General features: G+C 41.0%; 1 protein-coding gene across 2 annotated transcripts in view; it reads right to left on the bottom strand.

Moving 5' to 3' along the window:
• The window catches only part of TBC1D9 (TBC1 domain family member 9), a 790,231-nt gene that overhangs the window by 538,905 nt on the left and 223,433 nt on the right, over positions 1-27,893 (bottom strand). For both annotated transcript variants that reach the window (XM_044062283.1, XM_044062284.1), the window contains exon 3: positions 3,608-3,726. In XM_044062283.1, coding sequence (XP_043918218.1) covers positions 3,608-3,726 — 119 coding nt within the window. The remainder of the gene's footprint in view (positions 1-3,607; positions 3,727-27,893) is intronic.

Genomic DNA, 27,893 nt, shown 5'->3' with positions numbered 1-27,893 from the left:
ACTGAGCTCACAGATATAAAGATATATCCTATAATTACCTAAACAGGTCACAAGCATGACCAGATCATCTCAAGCTCATAGTTTAATTCACAGAAACACAGAATACAACTTAGTTTTATTTTTGCATTACAATATCTTTGTTTTATTTACTACATGAACATATCCAGTGTGTTTTCTCAGACTAATTTTGCAAGTTAAAAGTGGAGATGGGAATAATTGGATCCTGCTGATGTCTGCTGACAAGAGGGAATATTAAGGTATTAACTACTTTATATGAGCCATCTGCTGTAGGGATGTAGCCAGAAAACTATATTATATAACCAAAGATTCTTATTTTCATCCACCCACCCATTTTGGCATTTACAAAGATGGACAAATCTGTTCAGTTTCTCCAAAGCACTTAAAAACGTATGCATTATTTTCAGTTGCTGTTGTCTATTAAATATATGTTTTGCAAGCTATGTACCTGTTGTTTGGGCCACCATTTCAGACAGTTGTAGCAGGCGTAGACATATTATGATCTGAAACATAACAATGGTCCCAACAGACCCCCTTCACCTGCTGTATCAAAGTTTTAATTTCTTTTGTGATTTTTCATGTAGCTTTAAAATTTTGTCAATGTCAAAATGCATAATACGATATTACTTGTTTAAAAAAGTTTTATAATAGTGCAAAAAATGCTACTTTAACAATGTCATTATATTAAATGTATGCATTTAAGAATGTACACCTGTGTAAGTAGGGATGCTAGTGTTGTAAGAATTTTCAAACAGCAGCATCGATACAAAGCACATGGCAACTTTTTATTTTACTTTAGTGTGTAAAACTACTATACAATCTGCATTGCAGGATGTGTAAAATCACCACAATGTGATTTTAAGATACATTTTGTAGTACAGACTTCTACACAGTTTGATGTGCGTCCTACTATATGTACTTAAAAGTTTGTTTTGATATTGTAAATCCTGTCTGAAAGTCAAGAGGACAGTGTCCTCCATCACCAGGATAAACTGCAGTTATCAAGAACAGGGGAAGGACAACACCCAAGGTCAAAAAGAGCACTGATATGATCTTATTTACTGGTCACAGCCCTTAGAAATGGGTGTGGCTTTGCATAGAAATTGTGATTTTTTTTTTTGTAATTTAATTGTCAATCAAGATCGCACAGTCAGTCACTTGATTCTTCATTTTCATCAGTTTGTTATGTTGGCTATTAAATTAATACCCCTTGACTGACCCTGTGGTATCTCACTAGTTTTATATTTATACTAAATTAATTTCTTAGTTTCCATGTCGGGTAGTTCTCAGTACAGTTACATCCTCCCCCCAACTAACATGCATCATCACACTACACATGCCTTCACTGTAACTATTTATATTTCCCACAGCAGTAGCGAACGAGCGATATATACATCAGGTACCAGACTATCTCTCACAGCAGGGGCTCACAATTCCATGGCTATACAGTTACTGACGAGCTAGCTAACGTCACAATCCTGAATTTTTTTAATTTTTCTAAAATAAAGGATTACTGGTGTCAGTAGCAAGAAACCACTTAAAAAGTCTGAATGTGAAAAGGTGTACTAAATCAGTATGCTAAGTGTGCCTTTGGTGTTACAAGCAGTAGTGCTGCACACACTTTGGCCTGAACTTGCCCTAATTATGCATTTTAAGATATTTAACATTTTTAAATATGAGTTTAGTAAATGTATGAGGTCCATCAAAACCTATATCATAGTAGAGAAAAAGTAAACAATAATGAAGAATTTAAAATATTTGCTACACACACACACATTATATATATATATATATATATATATATATACACACACACACACACACACACACGCATAGTGTAAAATACAACACAACCATTTCCTTAGTTTTTCACTAATATCACTAAAAAAACCTCTGTCAAGCATCCATCCTAATGCTATGTCCTAATGCAAGCTGTCTTTAATCCCATCCCATCATCAAAACAACTATTTGTTGTTAAATTAATTCTCCACTCTAACTTAAATATTCCTTTCTTTTACCTGCTATTAAGCTAATTCACTACTTTGAATACTGTGCTCCTTTTTTTCTACACTTCCAAGTAACAGTGTTGAAACTGCATCTGAAATTTAAAAAGATGTTTAATAATTTTCTTCAGTGTATCTCATTAGTTCTCAAGTAATACATACATACATAATAACCCAGAATATGCAGCAACTGCAGAAACGACCAGTAACATAAACTCACAATGCTGTTCGGTTACAATAAAGGCTGTCCTCCACCTGATAAATTCCAAAAAACGAGCGAACCCATGTGAATGTTGAAAAAGTTTAATAACTCATAAAACCATAGTAACAACCAAAAAACAGATTAAGCGCGCTTTCATCTCATATCCCGAGACTTCATCAGAATCATCTGTTAATTTAAAAAACATCACATCATATTTAAATAACCTTTCTCTCTTTTCCATTGGTTAATTTTGGCACACAAAACAATTAAATCCATTTTTTACTTATGTTATATTATAGCGTTGGTTAGTATCCTATTGAAAAACACATTTTTAAAAAACATTTTTAAAAAAATACCATATTTGAAAATACCATATTTAAATATTTATTTAAAAATTCCCTGTTTATAACACTTTAGTGGGAATGTGGTACAGTAAAAACCATTTCAATATTTCAACATGGTTTTTACTAAATAACAAATATTTAAATATGGTATTTTCAAATATGGTATTTTTTTGAGCGCCAAAATTAACCAATGGAAAATAGAGAAAGATTATTTAAATATGACATTTTTTAAATTAACAGATGATTTTGATGAAGTCTTGGGACAGGAGATGAAAGCGCGCTTAATCTGTTTTTTGGTTGTTACTATGGTTTTATGAGTTATTAAACTTTTTCAACATTCACACGGGTTCGCTCATTTTTTGGAATTTAACAGGTGGAGGACAGCCTTTATTGCAACCGAACAGCATTGTGAGTTTATAATACATACATACATAACGAAAGCACATATCCATGAATAAATATAAGGCCATATTCGATAAAGCCTATACTAAGCGTACACAATATGTATTCAATAAAATTCTTATCACATTTTCTTGTGCTTTCTAGTCACTCAGAAAGATTACATTAAGTGTACATGTTGTCTATACTTTGTGGTAACCATTATGAATCCCTGTCAGTATTTAAAGCTGCAAGAATCTCAGTAGGAAAACTAAAAATTAGGAGGAAGAAGGTGTGTGTTATGTCTGTGTTGTCTGTTCCTCAGAACAGTGTACACTTAGTGTAGGCTTTATTGAAACTCGCCCACATTTGTTATGTAGTCACATGGCAAATCCATGCCATTTGTAATATCAGATCCACTACATTCTCTACAGTCTTGACAACATGTCTTAACATTTTAAAAATAACGACAAAAAGCAGGATCCAACACTCTTTTATTGGATAGTCTCTCTAGTGCCTCGGCTTTCGCCTTCAAGGAGAAATGTCTTAACATTTTCCATGAAAATTCTCATTACTGAAACATGATTTTGAATAACACCATCATTCAATTTTTTTATGCACCCCCTTACCCATAAAGGGGATTCACCTGTAAAGTGTAGTACCTGTATTTTTCCTTTTACAAAGGTAGTAATGTCTTTTTCAGTTTCAAAAATGGAAAGCGTTTGCAATAGATTTTGTTCAAGCCACTCCCAGTGTTCAGTGATTTCTTTTCTTGTACTTCCTGTATTGCAAAATAAATAAATAAAAAAAGATGTTAAAATCAGAGAATCAAAAATAATTTTAAGATGCCTTTAAAGCTTGGAAGTCAATGACATTAGCTTTAACAAATTAATATCTGACAAAGAGAAAGGGAAGTACCACCATGGAACTGACAATCCCAGTTTTACTGAAACACAACACAAGGTCCCAGGAACGTGGCACTCAAGCAGGGCCAAGCACTCCAGGAATCTTCAAATACAAGGTACCTGCAGCAGTAACTCAGAAAGGGAAAGGAAACAATTACACTACACAAGCAGAAACTGTGTGAACAGTTTACGTTAACCAGCACAGCTTGTACTAGTACGGGCACAAGAAAGTCCAACGGCACTAGTGTAATTGTAATTAACAGTTCCCTGCAGGTGTAAGCACAACTGCTGACTTACGGGCTTGTTCGGTATCTCTGGATGTGCTATAGCAGGTTGTTCTGCAGATGTTTGGTAGAGTACAATGAAAGTTATTTAAAGTTTGGAATCATTAAGAGTTGTCTTGCATATACCAATGTTCCAGTTTTTGAACAAGTGCTCAATAATGTCGAGGAGTGTGGAATTATAACAACAACAAAACAAATCCCTGCTATTAAGAGAGAAGATCTCACTGGCATACAGTAAAGTGATCCATACTGATGTTACCGTCTGAACTACTGGGGACTTTTCAGTCACCTCCCCCCAACACACACACACAGAACACTTAGCATTGCTGATTTAGTACACATTTTCACATTCAGGCTTTTTAAGTGGTTTCTTGCTACTGACACCAGTAATCCTTTATTTTAGAAAAATTCAAAAAATTCAGGATTGTGAAGTACCCCCTCACCATTTCAACAGGAATAGTATGGCTACTCCATTGCAGAAAGTAAAGTAGACTTACCAGGAACGTACTTACAGTCTTGTGTGCCCATCTACAGCAGATGAACATGGTAAATATATCTGCTGTAACAAGTGCACATGTCCAAGCTCTGGGTCTGCTGATTTATCATTTAGTCTGCAGTGCATATAACAAGGTAAATATATACAACTAGAATTAAAGCACACTGGTGGACAAAAGCAACCTCCATTCAGAAAGTAACAGAACTCCCCACTGAAGCACCTAAAACCCATGAGCAAACCTAAACAAACTAGAGTCTCTAACCATTGAAACAAACAGTATTTTTGGGGGGATTTCAAGAATATGCATTCAGAAATGACAAGATTTACAGCAGTACAAATAAATATGCATAATGCCACCTGGATTTAATCAAGGAAAACTCTATAGATCAGACAGTGCAGTTTCCTACCAGGGCTCAAATTTATGGAAGCTGGTTCTCACAAACAGTCCCATTATGTTATACACCTGCAGTGACCACATCACTGGTCAGATTTGACTACTGTGCAGTAGCACAAAGCCCCCTACCCCTTGAGGATTCACTAGTCAACACCATCCATCCATCCTCAACCTCTTTTTCCCCATTTAGTACATGGGTTGGGGTGTCACTTCAGCATTGACAATCATCTCGAGCCAAAATTTACACCGGCGGTTGGCTAGCCCTGCCATGGTAGTTCATTTGTAGCATTCACTCACACAAACACTCTCACCTATGGACAATTTAGAGTATCCAGTCCACCTACTGCATGTGTTCGGAATGTAGGAGAAAACCAGAGCAACCAGATGAAACCTACATGACCACAGGGAGGACATGCAAACTCTGCACAGAAGGCAACCCAGCAGAGAACTGCATTTGAAAATATTCACAATTCCATTCCTGCATCAAAACAGCAGTCCCAGTCTGGCACAAATACAATGCAAAGTTTAAGAACAACCCTTATGGTGGGTCCCTAGCATAAACAAGTTATATGAGAACAGGGGAAAAAAACTCATCTCGGAGGAATAAACTGAAACCTTTATGCTTCAAAACTGAATTTAAGAGGTTAAACAAAAAATTTAGGCAAATCTATTAAAGATAATTTATGAACTTAAAATCACCACCTCTATCAAGGGCAGCCATAAAAAGCATTCTTCAATTACGTTAGAAACCTTAGGAACCCAGCACATCATCAGACCAATATACAAAAATAACTGCCAACACATTTGTAAAGGTGCACAATAGTTCATTCCCTATACCTAGCTCTTAAGGCATCACAATAACTAGTTAATTCTCTATACTAGGTCTTAAGGCATCACAGTAACTCGTTCATTCCCTATACTAGGTCTTAAGGTATCGCAATAACTAGTTCATTCCCTACACTAGATCTTAAGGCATCACAATAACTAGTTAATTCTCTATACTAGGTCTTAAGGCATCACAGTAACTCGTTCATTCCCTACACTAGTCTTAAGGCATCACAATAACTAGTTCATTCCCTATACCTAGCTCTTAAGGCATCACAATAACTAGTTAATTCTCTATACTAGGTCTTAAGGCATCACAGTAACTCGTTCATTCCCTACACTAGTCTTAAGGCATCACAATAACTAGTTCATTCCCTATACCTAGCTCTTAAGGCATCACAATAACTAGTTAATTCTCTATACTAGGTCTTAAGGCATCACAGTAACTCGTTCATTCCCTATACTAGGTCTTAAGGCATCACAGTAACTCGTTCATTCCCTATACTAGGTCTTAAGGTATCGCAATAACTAGTTCATTCCCTACACTAGTCTTGTAATAACTAGTTCATTCCCTATACCTAGCTCTTAAGGCATCACAATAACTAGTTAATTCTCTATACTAGATCTTAAGGCATCACAAATAACTAGTTCATTCCCTACACTAGGTCTTAAGGCATCACAATAACTAGTTCATTCCCTATACTAGGTCTTAAGGCATCACAATAACTAGTTCATTCCCTATACCTAGCTCTTAAGGCATCACAATAACTAGTTAATTCTCTATACTAGGTCTTAAGGCATCACAGTAACGTGTTGTTTCCCTATACTAGGTCTTAAGGTATTGCAATAACTAGTTCATTCCCTACACTACATCTTAAGGCATCACAAATAACTAGTTCATTCCCTATACTAGGTCTTAAGGCATCACAATAACTACATGCCCCAGAATTATCATTCATACACATTATGACCATGCACCACAAAACTAACCATCATTTATACAGTTATGACAATCGCCAGTGAAAGCAGTGGTGATCAATTAAAACCACTGTCACTCTATACCGGAATCATGGGCACTCCAAAGAGAAAGGGCACACAACTGCCCTTATTTACATAAACAGTTCACATAAACTTCAGTTAGGATGTAGTTACTGACAGTACCTCACTTCCTTGTACTTCGTGGCTGCTTCAGGTCCAGGGAAGAAAACAATTGCTGCAGCTGCTGTGACTGACTTGCCTGCTTCTCTCTTGAATCAGTCCATCTGCTCCTCAGCAGGTACCACCTCATGTGCAATGAAGACCTGCATTACATGTTCAGCTGTTTCAGACATGTTGGATTCCTCCTACAAGTGAGCCAGACACTGGCCAGTGGCATTGACTTTCTTGTTTCAGAGACCATTATTTACTGGCCAAGGCACCCATCTCCTTTTGTGCACATACTCACTGTCCCAGCATATTTTCAAACAAATGCCCTTGCTGTCTTGTAGATCATGCTGACCTCATGACTCTCCCTTTGTCCAAATGAGACAAAAACCAGGCACTTAAAGGACATGGCTTTGTATAAGGGTCTAGTTTAAAATGTAGGAACTTGTGTGCTCTAATTTAAGCTGCTGGGAGGAATCCTATGTTAGGAAAAAATGGACTCCAAGCCACAAGGAGTCCAGCACTTTCCCCCCCCTCACAGTCTTCTTATACTCCAATAATATAAAGTATACAGTCGCAATATAGCACTTAGCATTCACACAACAATATGTGGTACACTCAGGACCATGAAACATTCCTGTTCACATCTCGCTAAATTTAATCAGATGATACGTTAAATAAATCCTCTGTAAAATTCAATTTTGCTGCTGAAAGCTTATGGAAGTTTAAATCATAATTTAATTGTTGGTGATGTCACTGGAGGACTAGCAAGCAACTACAGCCACAGATTTAATGGCCTCACCACTGAGCATGCACTTGGTCACATCCATTTAAGTCTATGGACATATCTGCATGTTAGCCTTCCAGTGAGGACATTGGACATTGATTTCAACAATTGGCTGAGTTTCTGGTGTCATTCAAAGGGGGCAATTTTTGTACGATTTTAAGTTATAACAGTGTTTCAGTAAATTTTAAGTTATAATTGTGTAGCATCTATCCATCCATCCCTTCACAATCCCTTTTCCCAATTTTTCACATGGGATCAGGATGTCACTTCAACAATGACAATCATCTAGAGCCAAGCTGTACACCAACGGATGGCTAGCCTGCTGCGGTATAATAGTGTATCATCCTAGGTTATAAAATAATAATGATTTTACACCATCTTTTTTTTTTTTTGTTACACCATCTTGATCTAATGGTTAATGCTACCTAAACAGAGCTAGCACGTAAAGAGAGAGGTCTCTTAAAAGCATACTTGAAACTTTGAAGCAGATCTATTACATAAATACAGTTTAAGTACAAGATTCCAGGTTCCACGGCACAACCTTAGCCAGTCATGACAGTGGGATCTTACTAAGATGGCAGCCAACGGGGCAGGATAACACTGCAAGTTTATGGAAAAAAATAACATCAAATAACAGTTAACATTTATATGGATGTACATTAACTTAAATCAGTGCATGCTGCATTCCTAAATCTTTTGACCTTCTGGATGAGAAGAAAAACAAGGCCCCCTCTCCCTGAGTTGGTGGTAGTTCAGGTGGATACAAAAGATCCCTGCACCTATTGAAAAGTGTATGGAAAATTCCCCGATGCCCTGGCCAAATTTCCCCTAGTAGTACAGATACAATTTTGAGTCTCCCCTGAAAAGAGGCTACTTACCTAGTGGGGCAAATCTGGTCAAAAAAAGGAAAGATAGGTACTAAGTAAATAGACAGACAGGTGTATAGATAAAATAAACAGAAGAACCAAGACATGCAAGGCAGCAACATTAACTGCTGCGCCAGCCTTGACTGCTCTGAACAGTCCCTAGATAAGCGTTATGGCCTGGAGACTGGATTATGGTACACCTTAGATAGAATAGCTGGCTAAACTAGTGGGAAGGAAATGTGGATATCACGTGAAAAAAAAAATAAGTGTATGAACATTTACACTTGCACCTCATCTGTAACAGAAACTGAAACTAAGTGGTGGAAATCATCTATGTTTGCAAAAATAATAAATTCAAATAATAACTGAATGATTCTGGACTAAAAATATGCAGAGTAAAGCAAATACATTTCAGCCACCAGCAATTGCATATTATTACTATACAATTACTGCTTTATCAAGTTGTTATATAGTTAATGGATTCTATATATCAGAGTGCAAAAAAAAAGGCAGAAATGTTTTCAGATATAGTTTTAATGCAGCATTGTGATTTCACACCTCGGTTTGTGTACATATTTTATAACCTAGTTCAGGGATGAAGTTGTGGCTGTATATTTAATCTGGATGGGCATTCAGACAAAAAAAAAATGCAATGAATGAACTTGTCCCGAAACATTTCTGAATGCATAGCTGGATATAACAGAAAATCAGACAGAATGATATTGAATTTTGTACTGTTACAGGCAAACACTACTAAAAAGGATACAGTGACCTTAATGAACAGAAGCTGCTTTCAAAGCAGTCTGCATTTAACAAATGCTGATGCAAACAGCCCGGACTTTTACCTAGGGAGAAGAAAAAAAGGTTCTGCAGGGCTGACATAACTGAATAATTTGCTTGTATATTATTTCATAGGTGTCAAATAACAGTGTACAAATATAGTCAGCGAATTCCAGATATCACCATTTCCTCCAGCTACATTAATAGAGCTGGAAAGCCCTCCATTTGCTATTACTAATGGGAGTACGATGTCTGATGCTGCTGTTAATGGAAATACTGATGCAAGACTGTGCTTTATTTTTACAGGATGAAATCAATAATGGAATTTCGTTTGCAAACAATGGGGAGAAAAGATCAAGTAAAATAAGTACCATAAAAACTAAAAAAATTAGAAGAGCTGCTTAGAAAAGGGAAGACTGCAGCAAGCAATAAACAAGACCCAAGCCCGAACCAAACCTGGCTAAAGGCGTGCAAGATGCAGCCGTATGACTGCTGCTTGACATCCTGCATGAGTAAACAGGCCAAATGGCTCAACAATTGTTTCTCTTTCAGCTTTTCCCGGTTAGGGGTCGCCCCAGCAAAACTCCGGTCCGCTAAAGATTGGCAGTTGGATTTTATGGTGTCGAGTTGCCAGCCCAACGTCCAACCTTCAACGAAGGCACGCCCGTTCAATGCATGTCTTTCGAACGCCTACTCGACCGCAGGGAGGACATGCAGTCTCCACACAGAAGGCACTCCCAACCCAAGCCGAGAATCGAACAGGAGAACCTCTTGCTGTGAGGCAACAACGCTACCGCTGCACCACCGCGGAAGTCCAAATGGCTCAACAATAAATATAATAAATACACTTAAGGTTACAGACGTGCGGTATTGTAGGTGTGCTAACTAAATCACGCTACTTCTAAATGCAGCACACTTATTTGCTACAACACAACTATAATCAGAAGTCTACTCAAAGCTGTCATAAGAGGTTTCTACTTGGTAGCTTAAATGGAAAATACCTTACTGAAACCATCATTTTACGATTCCATTCTACACTGCAGAGTGAAATGCACAAGTATTTATAGATTATTTGGTGGTGACCCACATGGTGGTGAGTAATGTCAGGTGCTCCACCCAAGTAGAAATCCAGAAGGTTATGATTAATACTGTGACACACATGGCAGAAGCAGGAAAGACACTAGTTTTGAGTGGCACTTGTCGTCGCCCAGAAACATGTTGAAATTCAAGAACAAAGCAACTGGCTTCAATAAGTCCATAGGTGTTTATTAGGCTAACGACCACAAGGGCCTTTTTAAGCCTAGCCATGCATCCCAAATCTCTGACAAGTTCTGACACCCTTGATAAGTGTAAGCAGGGGCCTGGGAGATGAACCATTTACATTACAGGTTGCCTGTATCCATTAGAGACATAGCTGCCAAACCAGGGATAAATTTCCTCTTGCCCATCCAACTGTCCAAGTTGCACTTCAATTGGGTTAGGGAGGAACTCTGCTTCACATGGATGGGTAGCCTGTTCCATAGATGGGGTAGTCTCTGGGATACATAATTATCTGTCCAGCAGGTCCTATTTATATCACAGGCAAGGTTTAAGTCTTTAGAATGGGTAATTCTGGGGCTGTTTGTTTTGCAGATATGCAGAAGGTTCATCAGAGTGAGGTCTGACAATGCCCTGTATGCCAGGCATAGATCTCTCGTCAAAAGCCGGTAGGAGACAGGATACAGGCATAGGGCCTTGAGGCAGTCTGCACAGAATATTTTACTTACACCCTCTATTCTTTTAGTGAGGAAACTCTGTGGGTGTTCCAGTTGTTGTATATGCCTAGTTAGGTACATACCAAAGGGGACATTGTACTCGATAGATCTGATGAATGGCGAATACAATGGAACAATGACTTCCTTGGACTTAGATGCCAAACCTTTGTTTATGAGTTGCGCAATATAGAGTGATTTCCTCACCACTGTAGACACGTGATGGTCAAAGTGTAGATTACTATCTATGTATGTCCCTAAGTCCCTACTACTGAGTCAACTCTAAGGGGTGTGTTGTCAATATGATAGTTACCAGGAATTGATGACGTCCCAAAGGATACTATTATGCATTTCTTGCCATTTAGTTTTAGTCCATGGCTCTGATACCAGTTGTTTGTCTGTGTCAGCCCATCCTGGAGAACTTTTGTGTCAGTGTGGGATTCAATGACAACTCCTAACTTGCAATCATCTGCAAATTTAGTCAGCCAGAGACCACTAACATTGGCCTTGACTTCAGAGAAGTAACTGCCAAAAAAGTGCGGTTCAAGGACTGATCCCTGAGGGACTACACTGGTGACTGGCCTCTTTGTAGATGTAGACTCCCCAATTCTAAATCCCTGGGTCCTGTCTGTGAGCCAGTTGGTTATCCATCGGGTGACATACAAGTTTGTATCTAACCTCTTGAGTTTGTCAACCATGCCCGAGTGGGACATTGTGTTAAATGTCTTGGGCAGGTCAAGGTAGGCAGTGTGAACCATTTTTCCTTCATCCATTGCTTTGGTTACCTTCTTAAAGAAGTCCACCAGGTCGAGTAGGCATGATCTGCCCTTGACAAAACTAAACTGGGTTGGGTTCAGTGTCTGGAGGTTTACTACATTTCTATTCATCATTCCCATGATAATTCTTTCCATGGCTTTACATATAGATTTATGGGTCTGTAGATGGCCCACATTTGTGCAGAGTGATTACTTTTGCTGTTCTCCATTCAAGAGGCACAAAGCCTGTTTGGAGGCTACAGTTAAACAGTAATTCCAGATGCCCTGACAGGTCATGTTTCACACTATTTAGAAGGCATGGCAGCCTTGGGGGATCTTGTATGTGTCTGTTTGGAACAAGATGGCTGACAGCCGCCCCCCCCCCCCCCTTGCCCCCCGCTTTGCAGAGATGGTCTACATCCCTCTTATCAGGGCTTCTGTATTCTGGAAAAATATTTAGTGCCCTCACAGTAGCTTTTTTAGGCAGAGTCTGTTTACTTAACATTCCTACCTAGCAAACTGCAATTCAGAACATATTCAGGTGGCCTTACTCAATGCAGGAGACTTCATGGAAATATGCCCAAGTTTGCGGCTCTCCTCAACTTGAACATACATGTACATGTACAGTAACAGAGACAGGACTTCAATGTGATGAAAGCAGCCCCTTTGTTCCTGGATTTAGCAACTAACATGTATTCACCCCACTGGGAAAATGCAGGGGAGAGTTGATCTTTGTTGGAGACTCCTTCACATAAATGCTGGCTGCTTGTGATCACAATATTAGAATTCTGAAAATCCATGTCCCCATACAGAAAATCACCTACCATTTCATAGGTAATTACTTATCTCCCTTGTGTACTTCACTGATCATGATAGCTATATCTTAACCCCATAAGCAATACCTCTATAAACCCAAATACATTTATTCCAGGTGATTTCAATTACTCTGCAATAAACCGGCTCACCTACACTACAAGTGGAAAGCATGCCCACTGCTTCATTGACTATGTACAGAAAAATACCCTGAACAGTTAGCTGGTAAACAAATCAATTAGGAGATACAGTACCCTGGATCTTGTCCCTAACAATACTGCCCCCCTCTTATATGATTCCAGAGATATCACCCTCTTTTGTTAAATCAGAGTACAAATCAGTGATTTTCACTTGTAATACTGAAGGCATTCCTGCAAACAAATATACCATTTTTAAAGGATATTTCAAAAGCAAACCTCCTGCAGCTACTTACTGACCTTAACTTCCACTGAATCACTACCCAGGCTGACCCTATAAATACCGCTAAGGCCTTTACCTCCAAGTTATATGCTTACCAAAACAGTTGTATAAAAAATCACATCTGTAGATCATTATGTGCAATGTTCCCATTGAGCCACTGTAGTTAGATAGCATGTGTATTATAAGTACTGAGCATGTGTGAGAACAGTGCCATTTTGTACAGTTAGCCAGAGTGAATGCAGCCATAAATGGAGATGCACATGCAAGTGTGTTTGAAGTAATGTGTGAATCAACTAACTTGAATATACATGCTTCAACTACAGTTTATGTACAATAAATATTTTGAACCCATACACTGCTTCATCATCTCTTTTGAATGCATGAGACAAGTGACATGGTGTCAGAAGTACATGGTCTCAGAAGCAGCTTATCTTATCTGCAAACAGTTCAGATGTTATTCAATGCTACTTAAATTCATTTAAATGATTTTTCAGTCGCCAAATAAGAGGAAAAGCATTCAAAATGTTCGAAATAATTACCAAGATAGATAAAATGTCCGAAATTGAAATAAATGCAGTGTGTTTGAAATAACTACCGAAATGTTTAAGATATACAAAAGGGCTAAAATGGTTGCTTTTTTTTCACAATGTACTACTTTTGCATTAGCTAAAACTATTCAAAGTTTCTGAAGTTTCTGGAATGTTTGCAGTGTCCAGGTGAAGCATTTTCAAAGAGACTGTTGTGCATTTGTGCATACTTACAAGTACTTGGTCTACACTTATGTTTAAATGTACTTTGTTGTAATGATAGAAGGATTTTGCACACCTGAACCGCTGGTCTTTGATAATAATATTGCTGAGAATTGGAGAATGTTTGAACAAATATATTTTCATGCGTATATATTATCCGATCGAACATTTAGCTTAGCGAATACCTAAACATCGATCTGGTAATATCAAAAAATTAAAACAGCGAACGGACAATTTAACGTAGGGAATGAATTCCCTTGGGTGCAAAAAAAAAAATTTTAAACCCCCAAATAAATACAGCAATTCCGAGATCGCTCTACATTGGGGAAAAGAGCAAAATCCACATAACATCGAAGGGAATTCTTTCCCTGCATTAAATTGGCCGTTCGTGTTTTTTGTGCTTTCGCTATTACCAGATGTACGTTTAGGTATTGGCTAACCTAAACATTCAATCAGGTAATAGGAACCCTATTTTCATACAGGCTGCTTTTTCTGATAAAGACGCATGTACAAAGGCATTCATACTTCTTAATTTAGCAGGCCTGGAAGCCATTGAAAAGGAACATTCATTTGTATACGAGTATGCGGGGAGGGGGAGAACCATCATATTGTGATACAGACTGAGATGCGGGAAGACCCTGAGTGCTTAAAACGTAAATGTAGAGAAATGTGTAACCCTCAAATGAATATCACAATGGAAAAGCACATATTTTACACAAGAAATCAAAAGCTGGTGAAACTATAGCAGCATACATTACTGACTTGAGAAATAAAGCAAAAAACATGCACATTTGGTGATTTTTGAGATGAGCTGATAAAGGACAGACATGTCTTTAGTCTTGATAATGATGCAGTGAGAAAGATTTTGCTTCGAGACAGTAACTTAATGTTGAGCAAAGCCATAGAGATTGGTCAAATACACAAGCTTACAGAAAAGCACATAAATATGCTTACAAATGAGAAAAGCATGCATACTGTCTCTCATACAGTGTCTGCTAGCACGAATGTTGATAGTGTGAGACACAAAGCTAAGATTAATAAGAGATATAAGCTGGAGAATGTGGCAGTACCCAGTTTTAACCACAAACCAAATGGGGCCACAGCACCTAATCTTTACTGTTAACTGTAGTAATTGTGGAGGCAACCATAAACCTAAACAAGAAAAGTGCTTAGCTTTTGGTCAGCAATGTCACAAATCTAAAAGGTGGAATCTAAAAGGTGGATCCATTTCCAAAGTCTTTGCAAGTCTAAAGTGCTACAATCTTTTGATAAGAGAGAGCTTCCAAAGAAGCAAGTAGATCAGTTACAAAGCCGTGAGCAAACTTTCTATATTGATGGTGTATCTGTACTTGATGAAACGGCATTTTTTGCAGTCCATGTTTGTAGACAAGGGGATACTCTTATTACCTCCTTAGCCAAGGAAGTAATCGACAATAGAGAAACAACATTTCCCCCACTCCTTGGCACAGGGCAACCTTCAGTTACAACTAACACTGCAACGACATCTGACACCTTCCGGAACAGTTTTATTTATACCTATTCTGGTAATTCCGCTGACATTGAGGAGATCATTAGGAGGCATTGGCCTGTACTGACCTTTCATGAAGAATTTAAAGATTCCCTCCCAGCACACCCCAAATTTGTAAGAAAGAGGGACATTAATTTCAAGGAACTATTTGAAAGGAAATCTAATTTCCAGGCTAACAACGCTAACACACGACTAGGCACTTTCAAATGTGGGGCCTGCAACCAATGCCATGCTATTATTAATGCTCCAACACTTTATATTCCCTCCAGGAATTTTAACATTAAATCGCATCACCATTATACTTGTGGGAGCAAAGGGGTCGTCTACCTAGGGTTTTGCACCATCTGCTCAAGCTTCTATATTGGCAAAACTGAGAGACCACTAAGGAAAAGACTCTATGAGCATTTTTATGACTTAAGTAAACAAAAGGAGTCTAACGCATTTTATAAGCATTCACTTACTTGCCCCGAGATAGACCTAAAATTCATGGTGTTGGAGCAAGTCACCCCCGACGCTAGGGGAGGTGACTGGGAGACGACCCTTGAATATAAGGAACTTATATGGCAACTGAAATTAGACGCAGGCAGACACCCTGGACTAAATGACAACATTAATATAAACAGTGTCCTTAAGTTAATAAAGGCTCGACTATGAGGTTCCTTCACTGTTGATATATATACAAAAAACTTTAAGTAAAATATGATAAATAATTTATTCTAATTTACTGCTAAATGCACTGTTTACAGTTCTTTATCATTTTATGTCACAGTTTTAACATTTATTGTACATATTTACTACAATGCATTAGGTTTAACTTTTAACAATTAAGTATTTTTTAACAACTCATTGAGTTCAGCATTCATCAAGTTTTAACTTTTAATTGATTAATTAACAATTAATTCTAGTGTATATAAAGGTTTGTAGCACTTTGGATGTTTACTTGATAAAGCTCGGCACAGACCGAGCGAAAGCGCTTGTGGTTTTATTGTTTCGTATGGTTTTACATTAAAGAATCAGCATTTAACACAGCACTAGTCTGTCTTCGTTTGGCTTTCCACCTTGGATTCATTAAGATATTCACTGACACTAAACTCAACAAATGGAATGCTGACTCACTTAAGAAGTTAGAAGATGGCCATTTTTTGTTACGGTACAGTTTCAGAAATGGTTATATATTTAACTGCTGGATGAAAGGCAAAGGTCTTTGCATAGAAAAAGCCTCACCAAAGGAAAACTGTATTTTATCTGTTTATATTCAGCTGGCCTTTGTAATTAAATTCATTGCAAAGTCATCACAAACAGGACATTTTGAACTAGAGATTGCCTTCCCTATCAGGGACGGAGTACAAGCAAAGAGAAAGGACTGGAGGGATCCTAAGCAAAAGACCTGCTCTAGTAGAGCTTTTAGTTGAATCTAGAACAGAAACTGCTGTTAAAAATGAATAATTAGTAGAGTATATAAAATATTGCACAATAACTACAGGAATCAGAGGATAATGGAAACGATTGAGAAGTTTAAGATTTTTGTTTGGAAGTGTTTGCATAAGTATTTTTATACCACAAGCAGACTCCAAATAATTTTTTCCTTAGGTAGATGGCAAATGTTGGAGGTGTGATGAGGAAGAAAGAGGTAACTGAGAAAGTACAGTTGTGTACACTTACCATAAATGTAGATGTTCAAGTGTATTCACTGTTGCAGTCATCACACTTGGGTTATCTGCCTGCAGGTAGCCCTCAGTCAGCCCGAATACCAGAGACTTAGTATTTCTGCATCGGATGCTGTCGCTCCAGGACTGACATCAGGTCATCAGGGGTATAAAAACAGGCAGCCGACGCCATTACATCAGTTTTTCTTGCCCCAAATGTCAGCAGCCCCCCAAATAGGGAGCTATGTTATGGTGGGGAAAACACCAGTAAAAAGTAAATACCAATACCAATACCCCTGAAAGGGGTGAGTAACAGCCATAGTGAGGAGAGAAAGAAAAAACAGGGGGCTGGAGGGAGGGAAACCAGGGCTGCAACAGTAAATACACTCAAACATCTATGTTCTTCGTGTTTCACTGTTGCAGTCATCACACTTGGGTGGATTCCCAAAGCTGAAGAAGGGTGGAGGCAGTCAAGAAGAGTTAGGGCTGGCTAGTATGCCTTGCAGGACTGCTGTTGCAAAACCTACCCTGGATTTGAAAAAGATAGTCAGGTGGTAATACTTGGTGAAGGTGTGTACTGAACTCTAGGTAGCAGTTTCCCGGATGTCCCTGGTAGGGACTCCCCTGAGAAATGCTGTAAAGGTAGATGTTGCCCTAGTGGAATGTGTTCTGACCCCCTGCAGTGTGCTATCCATTTGGACACTGTTTGTTTTGAAATGGCCTTGCCCTCTGCCACTGTTGCAAAGCTGACTAGTAACTGGTCAAATTTTCTGAAGGGTTTAGTCCCATCAAGGGAGAAGCTGAGCTGTCTGTGCATGTCCAAGGAGTGCAGGATCCTTTCCCCTTTATTTTGAGGATTAGGGAAGAAAGTTGGTAAATGGATGGATTGGTTGAGAGCCACACTGGACACCACTTTAGGCATGAAGAAAGGGTTAGTCCTGAGGGAAACCCTGTTAGCATGGAAAATAATGAAGGGTTCCACAGCCATAAGTGCTTGTAGCTTGGACACTCTTCTAGCTGAAGTGATGGCCAGAAGCAAGGCTGTTTTCCAAGAGAGGAAGTTTAAGTCTGCTGACGCAGCAGGTTCAAAGGGGGAAAGCATGAGCTTTTCCATTACAAAGTTAAGGCCCCAAGCAGGGGTGGGTGCTCTCCTTGGTGGCCTTAAGTTGTTTGCCCCTCTCAGGAACTGTTTGATGAGAGGGTGCGAGAAGTGAGGTGGCTCAGTGTTGTAATGAGCATAAATGGCTGAGGCATGTATCTTAATGGAGGAGAAGGACAGGCCTTTGTGGAGTAGATCTGCTAAGTAATCCAGGATTAGAGGCAGGGAGAGCAGAGTTGTGTACTCTCCTTTATACAGAATCCAGGAGCAGAACATTTTCCACTTATCAGCATAGGATTTTCTTGTACTGGGTCTTCTGGCTTCAAGAATGACATCCAGCACCTGCTTGCTTAAGGTTGCTGGGGGAGAATTCAAGGAATAAGCCGGGCTGCAAGATTTAGGGTTTGCAGTTGTGAATGCAAAATCTGTCCCTCCTGCTGAGAGAGCAGGGTTGGGTTCTGGTGTAGGTGCCAGGGTGGCACTGGTGGCAGGCTGCGCAGGAGTGTGTACCAGTGCTGGCATGGCCAGTCCAGGGCAATCAGAATTGTCCTTGGTCTGTCCTGTCTTATCCTGAGTAATACTGAGAGAGGGGGCAGAGGTGGGAAGGCACAGATTGAGAGATTTACCCACTGAAAAGATAGGGCATCCACTTTCCAGGCCGTGCTGTGAGGATTCCTGGTGCAGAATTTGCTGAGCTGGTGGTTGTAGGGGGAGGCAAAGAAATCCACCTCTGGGGTCCCACATTTCTGAATCAGAAGGTTGAAGGTGCTGGGCTCCAATTGCCACTCATGGGGGTCTAGGAGAGCTCTGCTTAAGTAGTCTGCCAGTGAGTTTTGTTTGACTGGCAGAAACTGAGCTTGCAGATGGACTTGCATGTCCAAGGTCGTGTGCCACAGGTCCATGCCTAACCTGCAGAGTGGGTAGGAGTGGGTTACCCCCTGCTTGTTGCTGTACCACATAACTGTGGTGTTGTCTGTTTTTATTAGAAGTTGTCCTGGAAAGAGTAGGGATCTGAAAGCTGTCAGGGCATTCTGCACAGCTAGCATCTCTTTTTGGTTGATGTGCAGATTAATTTGACTTGGGCTCCAGTGGCCCTGAATGCATTTGCCATCCATGTGTGCTAGCCAGGCATAGTCTGATGCATCTGTGGTTAGGGTCTGGGTGGCGTGGGGTTGAGAAAATGGCAGCCCCTTGTTGTGATAGCATGCTTCTGCCCACCAAAGGAACTCTGTCCTTAGACAGGGTATGATAGGAATGACTGTTTCCAGGTCCTAAGAATGTTGGCACCAAAGACTAAGTACCACTGAAGTTTCCTCAGATACAGTCTTGCATATGGAATTAGCAGTATACATGAGGCCATGAACCCTGGGGTTTGCAGTAATTTTCTTGCAGATAGCTGGGTTCTGGTGGCCATTTGTTTAAAGTAGGCTGTCAGATAGACTTGTTTTTCTGAAGTGAGGAATGCCATCTGGGATGTTGTGTACAAGCTTGCTCCCAGGAATACAATCTTTTGACTGGGTACCAGTTTTGATTTCTTTTCGTTGATGGTGTACCCCAAGGAAGTGAGAAGGTGTTTCACAAATGTAAGGTGCTGCAACAGCAATTCCTGACTGTCTGACTGAATGAGGCAGTCATCCAAGTACGGGAAAATTTGGATATTTCTCTGCCTGCAGTATGCAATGGCTGGAACTAGGCATTTTCTGATAGATAAGCCAAAGGGAAGTGTAGAGAAAGTACAGTTGTGTACACTTACCATAAATGTAGATGTTCGAGTGTATTCACTGTTGCAGTCATTACATTTGGGTAATCCTGCTGGCAGGTTGCCCTCAGTCGGCCTGAATTCCAAAGTCCTGGGTCCTGCGTTGGCTGCTATCACCCCTTCCCCAACGTCAGGTCGTCAGGGGTATAAAAGATGCGTCCGACGCCATTTTCTTGAGTTTTTCTTGCCTCAGATGTCAGGTGCCCCCTAAAAGGGTAGCCCAAATTTATATATATATATATATATATGTAAATACATGCAACAATATAAACTTTACCTTCATCTACAAGCAAATACACCACATAGGTTCCATCAGAAGAAAGGGGGATGGCGGATGGGTAACCTGGACTGCAACAGTGAATACACTCTAACATCTACATTTATGTTAAGTGTACACAACTGTACTATGTTCTTCGTGTTTCACTGTTGCAGTCATTATATTTGGGTAGAGTCCCAAAGCTATGAAATGGAGGCTGGACCTAAACAGCATTAGGAGCGGCTATGAAGCCCTGCAGAACTGCCGTAGCAAAGCCTGCCCTGGATTTAGAGTAGAGTGGCAGATGATCATGTAAAGGTGTGCACTGAGCTCCAAGTAGCAGCCTCTAATATGTCTTTGGTTGGTATTCCCCTGAGAAAGGCTGCTGAAGTGGCTGCAGCTCTGGTTGAATGTGGCCACTACGCTTAGGCACTGGCTTGCCATGGTGTAAGTAGCAGAAACGAATGCAGTTGCCTATCCACTTTGAAATAGTCTGCTTTGAGATAGCCTTTCCTTGTGATCCTGCAGCATATGCCACTAGTTGCTCTGCCTTTTTGAAAACTCTGGTTCTGTCCAAGTAGAATCTAAGCTGTCTGTGTACGTCCAAAGAATGCAGAATTCTCTCCCCCTTGTTCTGCGGATTTAGATAAAAATTTGGCAGATGAATAGTTTGGTTAAGAGCCACACTGGAAACCACCTTGGGCATAAATGTTGGGTTTGTCCTCAGAGAGACCCTGTCTGGATAAAAAATGATAAAAGGTTCCACAGCCATGAGAGCCTGTAGCTCTGAAACTCGTCTTGCAGAAGTTATTGCTAGGAGCAGAGCTGTTTTCCAAGATAAAAACCTTATATCAGCAGTAGCAGCTGGCTCAAAAGGAGGCAGGGTGAGCTTTTCCAAGACATAATTGAGGTCCCATGCAGGCACTGGTGATCTCCTTGGAGGCCTTAAATTTTTGGCTACTCTGAGGTACTGTTTTAATAAGGGATGAGAAAAGATTGGTGGCTCTGTATTGTAATGAGCCGAAATGGCAGAGGCATGAATTTTAATAGATGAAAAAGATAGGCCTTTGTCCAGCATCTCAGTTAAGTATTGCAAAATCTGAGGAATATTTGGCACAGCTGTATCAGTTCCTTATGCCTGGATCCAAGCACAGAATCTCTTCCATTTTGATTTTCGAGTACTAGGCCTTCTGGACTTCAAAAATTACATTCATCACAGCTTTACTGAGAGGTGTGCTTTGTATGACTACATTATCCGCCATGCTGCCAGGTTTAAAGTCCTGACTTGGCTGTGCAGGATCTGTTTGTTTTGCTGGGACAGTAGATGAGGTATTTGAGGTAAGGTCCAAGCTGGGCATTGAGATAAGTTCTTTAGGATTGGATACCAGTACTGGTGGGGCCAGTCTGGGGCAATCAGTATCATTTTTGGTTTCTCCTGTCTGACCTTTAGGAGTACCTTGGGGAAGAGAGGCAGTGGGGGAAAGGCATATACTGATAGGTTTTTCCAGCTGAAAGATAGGGCATCCACTTCCCATGCTTGTCTGTGATGAGTCCTTGTGCAGAATTGTTTTAGTTGGTAGTTGTGAGGGGAGGCAAATAGATCTATGTCCGGGCATCCCCACTTTCTTGTTATCCTGCTGAAGACTTGTGGATCCAGCTGCCACTCGTGTAGATCCAGGAGATTTCTGCTTAGTTCGTCTGCCAGAGTATTTTTCCTTCCTGGCAGGAATTGTGCCTGCAGATGTACTTGGTAAGTCAATGCTGTGTCCCACAAAGTCATGGCTAGTCTGCAAAGGGGGTAAGAATGTGTGCCCCCCTGCTTGTTTATATACCACATGACCATGGTGTTGCCTGTCTTTATCAGTAGTTGTCCTGGATGAAGTAGGTCCTTGAAGGCTGTCAGGGCGTCTCTTTTTGATTGATATGTAGATGCATTTGGGTTGAGGACCATGTGCCCTGAATGCATCTTCCTGCCATGTGACCCCCAGGCATAATCTGATGCATCCGTTGTTAGTATCTGCCTGGCTGGGGGTAATGTGCATGGTTGTCCCTTGTTTTGGTGACAGGCCTTTGCCCACCATCGAAACTCCTGTTGTAGGCAGGGAATGAGAGTAATCATTGTTTCCAGGTTGTGGCAATGTTGAGTCCAAACACTTTTTAGGTACCATTGAAGTTTCCTCATATGCAGTCTTGCATATGGAATTAGTAGGATGTAGGATGCAGGATGCCATGAAGCCCAAAGCCTGCAGAATTTTTCTTGCAGATAACTGGGCCTTTGTTGCCAACATTTTGAAATAGGTAGTCAGTTGCCTTTGTTTGTCTGGCGTGAGATAAGCCATCTGGGCAGTTGTATTTAAGCTTGCACCCAGGAATATTATCTCTTGAGAGGGTACTAGTTTTGATTTCTTTTCGTTGACTGTGTACCCTAGGCATGTTAGAAGTCTTTTCACAAACGCCAGATGCTGTAGAAGAATGTCCTTGTTCTCTGCTTGAATTAGACAGTCATCCAAGTAGGGATATATTTGTATTTCTCTGTCTGCAGAATGCAATTACTGGTGCCAGGCACTTTGTAAAGACCCTGGGCACAGTAGATAAGCCAAAGGGCAGTGCAGAGAATTGGTAATGCATTGAGCCCGCCTTGAATCTGAGGTATCTTCTGCATAATTGTCTGATTGGGACATGTATGCCTCTTTTAGGTCTAGAGTCACCAGCCAAACGTTCTTGCCCAGCATGGGCAGAAGCTGCTGCAAAGTCATCATCTTGAATTTTGGTATATCCAGGAATGTGTTCAGAATAGACAGGTCCAGTATTGGTCTCCAGGCCTTGCCCTTTCTGGGTACCAAGAACAGTCGAGTAAAATCCTTGTCCCTGCTCTTGCTCTGGTACTTGTTGAATGGCCCCCATGTCCATGAGGGGATGAGACTTGTTTTTGTGCCTCTGCCCATTGATTTTTTGGCAGATCTGGCCAGCCGTTTGCCTTTGGCATGGTATGAAAATGGAACTTGTAGCCTTGTGACACTATATTTAGAACCCACTTGTCTTGAGTTATAATGTGCCAATTTTGAGAAAAAAGGTGCTAATTTTCCCCCTAAGGGTGCTGCCAGGAGATAAGTGCTTGGTGCAGGCAGGGGGAAGTCATTGGGACTGTTTCCTGTATGGTTGTGATTTGTCTTCTCCAACTTTGGAGGTAGAAGCACCCCACTGCTTTGACCTGTAGGAACCTTGCGCCTGGGATCTGCCTCTAGGTCGTCTGGATCTGCCCCTTTGAGGTCTGTCTGACACAGGAAAGGACCAATTTTTTGTAGGCCAGTGACTACTAAACCTAGGTGGCTGTACTTGTAAAAAATCTTTGACAGTTTGCATAGATTTAGCTTTGTCCTCCATTTTCTTCCTCTGCCTTAACACCAAATAAAGTATCATGTTGTAAAGGTGCATCCAATAATTTAACTGACATGATCAGGCAGATTTTGTTCCTTTAACCAAGCATGCCTTCTAATTACAGAACCCGTAACTACGGCCCTGCAGGAGGCCTCCAAAGAATCAAAACCACATTGTAAAGTATGCTTTCCAACTTGTTCAGCTGCATGTAATAAATCCTGCATTTCCTTGTTTTCTGCACATTCAGAGTTTAATAACATTTTCTGTTTAAGCAATGCCATGACATGTTGCTGATATTTTAGCATATGAAACTGACAGTTTAAGGCACTTATAGCCAAGGTAGCAGATGTGTAAACCTTTTTTCCCCATCTATCCAGTGCCCTAGAATCTCTGTCAGAGGGGGTAGGGTTTTTTGCAGCGGAAGCCTTAACTCCTTTGGGATCCTGTGAAATAGTTTCTGGGTCTGCAGCAGGGTTTTTAAAAAGGAATTTATGAGAGTCAGGAACCCTGTAATATCTGTCAGGCTTAACAGGAGCTGGAGGTAAGGAGTCAGGGGTAAGACTAGACTCTGAAAACACATCATCTACAATATCTAACACAAGTGGGATGACTAATGGCCTGTTTTTCGGTAGTAAAAGGACGTCCCTGAGCCTCTTTTTAGATTCTGAAAAATCTTGGCTCTCCCAGTGAAGTGCTCCCTCATGGTATGTAAGGTTTCCCCAAAAGAATAGTCCTCTGGAGGAGAAGCTGAAGGTATAGATTCTTCAGCATCAGAATCCTCATGGGGGGGGAGAGAATATTCCTGGTCAGAAGAGGAATCAGAAGAAATAGAGACCTGATCTGAATATTCATAGTCAGCCTCTTGCCTAGGCCTCTTATCGGGAGGGGGATGGGAACCTCTGATCAAGGTAATTAAGTCTTCGGCCATTTTGAGCATCTGTTTTTTGGACATAGAGGCCTGTCCACGTGGCTCTTGAGTTTGTTTCTTTGCTTTAGAAGGTGCTTTAGTCTTTGCCTTTGAAGCTGAGGTTGGCTTAATGTAAAGATGTTTAGGTTTGAATACACCCTCAGAAGTCGGTGCCTGCTCAGCGGCTCCGGACCCATCTGAAGGAAAAGTATCCGAGGCTCCAATACCTTGAGTTTCCAGTGGCATGGCTGACTCCACGTGGGTATCGGTAGCGGGCTATGACTCTAAAGTAGCGGGCGTCAGGGGCTGCGAAAGCGCCTCACTGAGAACCGGCGAACTGGCGACTGGCTTAGGAGAAGCTTCGTCGTTGGTTTTGGTCCTTGGTTGTCTATCTCTCTCCTTTTCTTTGCGTTTTTTGTGAACTCCAGTAGTCGGATGGCTATCAGACGACATTTCTGGATAATTAAACCGGCGTCCAAAATAGTTTAAAGCAAAATCATACCGACGCTTAATAGTGCGTTGGTTAAATCTAGCACAAAACCGACAACCAGCAACGTTGTGATCAGGGCCTAGGCAAGGAATACAGTAAGAATGAAAGTCCTTATGAGGTATTTGCTTTCTACAAGAAATACAATTATTTACTTTTTCTGACATCGGTCTGGAGCAAGAAAAAAGTTTCCCCAACGGGGTATTTAGCTTTATTGAAGACTTCGGATCTGAAACTCGAACATGAAAATCTCAGGAGTCGGCCGACCGGAACTTGCGAACTGCTTCTGCTTCGGGCAAGAAAGACTAAAGAAAATGGCATCGGCCGCATCTTTTATAGACCTGACGTCAGGGAAGGGGCGACAGCAACCGACGCAGGACCCAGGACTTTGGAATTCAGGCCAACTGAGGGCAACCTGCCAGCAGGATTACCCAAATGTAATGACTGCAACAGTGAAACACAAAGAACATCTGATAATGCATATATCCTGCCCTGAAACAAAGATACTTCCTGCATGACTCCCTTACGGGGATGTGCAGATAGGATTCTTTTAAGTCTAGGGTGACTAACCAGGCATCCTTGGCTAGCATAGGGGGAAGCTGTTGCAGAGTAAGCATTTTGAATTTTGGCATCACCAAGAAAGTGGTGAGAATTGAAGGATCCAGGATTGGGTGCCATGAGCCCTCTCTCCTGGGTACCAGGAAGAGTCTGGAGTAGAATCCTTGACTCCTCTGTTCTACTGGAACCGGCTGAATAGCTCTGATATTGAGCAGGGAAGCTACTTGGCTTAGAGCCTCTACCCACTGGTTTGGAGGAACGTCTGGAAACCCGCATTGACAGTGAATGGAAATAAAATTTGTGCCCCTGGGGTACAATGTTGAGGACCCACCGGTCCTGTGTGATGGACAGCCAATTTTTTGCATGAAGGGTAAGTTTTCTTCCTAGGAGCACAAGCAATTGGGCAGAGCTAGGGAGTGGACTAAAGAAGTCATGAGTTTTTTTCCATAAGGAGGTGGCTTACCACTCCCTGCTTTAGGGGTGGGGGCAACTCCATTGGTTAGATCTCTGCATATCCTGAGACTGTAGTCTGGGTGGTCTGTTTCCCCTGTGTCTGGTTTGAGAAGGCCTGGAGGGGGCTGGAAAGGACCAGTGTTTGGAAGGGCAATGCCTACTGAATCTAGGGGGTTGCACTTATAAGAATTCTTTAACAGTCTGCATAGACTTAGCTTTTTCTTCCATCTTTTTAAGAACCTCTTCTGCTTTGGTGCCAAACAAACTGTCCTTGTTCAGAGCGTCTAGTAACTTTGATTTGACATGGTCTGGCAAGGTCTGCTCCTTGAGCCAAGCATGTCTTCTCAGTACAGATCCAGTGACTGTTGCCTAGCAAGATGCTTCTAGGGTGTCAAAGCCACACTGCAAAGTATGCTTACTGACTTGGCTTGCAGAGTGCATAATCTCCTGCAATTCTTTATTTTCTACACGGTCTGTAAAGGTTGCCACTTTTAGTTTAATAAGTTCCATAATATGTTGCTGGTACTTCAGCATGTGAAACTGACAATTCAATGCCCTAATAGCAAGAGTTGCAGAGGTATATACCTTCTTACCCCATCTGTCCAAAGCTCTGGAATCACTGTTCGAAGGGGTGATTCTTGGCTGTAGTAGCCTTGATACCTTTAGGCCCCTGGGAAATTATCTCTGGGACAGCAGTAGGATTCTTGAAAAGAAATTTGTGAGTGTCAGGTACTCTGTAGTACCGGTCTGGTTTCCTAGGGGCCAGAGGTAAAATGTCAGGAGTAAGACTGGATTCCATAACATCAACAACAACATCCAGGACAGGGGCTATTGCTAAAGGCCTGTGCTGAGGCAACTCTAGGAATTCTCAGAGTCTCTTTTTGGACTGAGGATAGTCTTGGCATTCCTAGTGGAAATGCTCTCTCAAGGTATGTAAGGTTTCACCAAAAGAAAAATCCTCTGGAGGGGAGGCAGAGGGAATGAATTCCTCTGCATCTGAATCCTCACAAGCAGATAAGGGTATGTCTTCATAATCGGAAATCTCAGAGTCATCGGACTCCTGGTCTGTAGAAGCTGTAGGGGACTGGTCTCTTTTAGCAGGGGAAGGCTGACTTCCCTTAATCAGCATACTAAAGTCTTCTGCCATTCTATGCATTTGTTTTTGTGGCATGGGAGCAGGTGCATGCGCTTTGGTAGTCAGTTTTCTAGGCGTATTGCGTACTCTGGGCCTAAGAAACTCGGTAGTTTTGGTTAAAAAAAGAAGTAGTCAGTTTGAGTTGAATATCGGTTGAATGAAGAACTGCCTCAGAAGCAGATGCCTGCACAGCGGCTCTGGACCCATCCAAGGTAGAGACATCTGCAGGTTCCATAGTCGAAGAAGAGTCTCGCTGCATACCGGACTCCGAATGGGTCTCAGTAGAGGCCTGCGAATCCATTGAAGCAGGCATCAGGGGCTGCGAAAGCACCTCACTGAGTACCGGCGGACTGGTGAGTAGCTTAACTTGAAGCGTTATCGGCAGCTTTGGACCTATGTGGTCTGTCTCGGTCTTTATCCTTACGTTTTTTCAGAATGTCAGTAGTTGAATGGCTTACCAAAGCCATTTCAGAATAGGGAGATCAAGAACGAAAGATTTTAGCGAAAAAGAGTGCCCGATGATGAATAGTTTGGATGTTAAACAAGACACAAAACCGACAGCGAGGTACATCGTGGTCTGGGCCTAAACAGGTGATGCAGTAAGAATGAAAATCTCTGTGAGGTATTTGCTTTCCACAGGCAAGACAATTGTTAATTTTTCTGACATCGGTTAGAGAACGATAAAAAGATCCCCAACAGGGTACTTAGCTTTAGAAGACTTCAGGATTATTCAATTTGTAAATGAAAATTCAGGTAGCGGCCAACCAGCACTTG

This window comes from Protopterus annectens, chromosome 2.part1 (genome assembly GCF_019279795.1).
Source record: "Protopterus annectens isolate FY-2018-M chromosome 2.part1, PAN1.0, whole genome shotgun sequence".
Classification (NCBI taxonomy): Eukaryota; Metazoa; Chordata; order Ceratodontiformes; family Protopteridae; genus Protopterus; species Protopterus annectens.
This window is presented reverse-complemented; position numbering and strand designations above follow the sequence as displayed.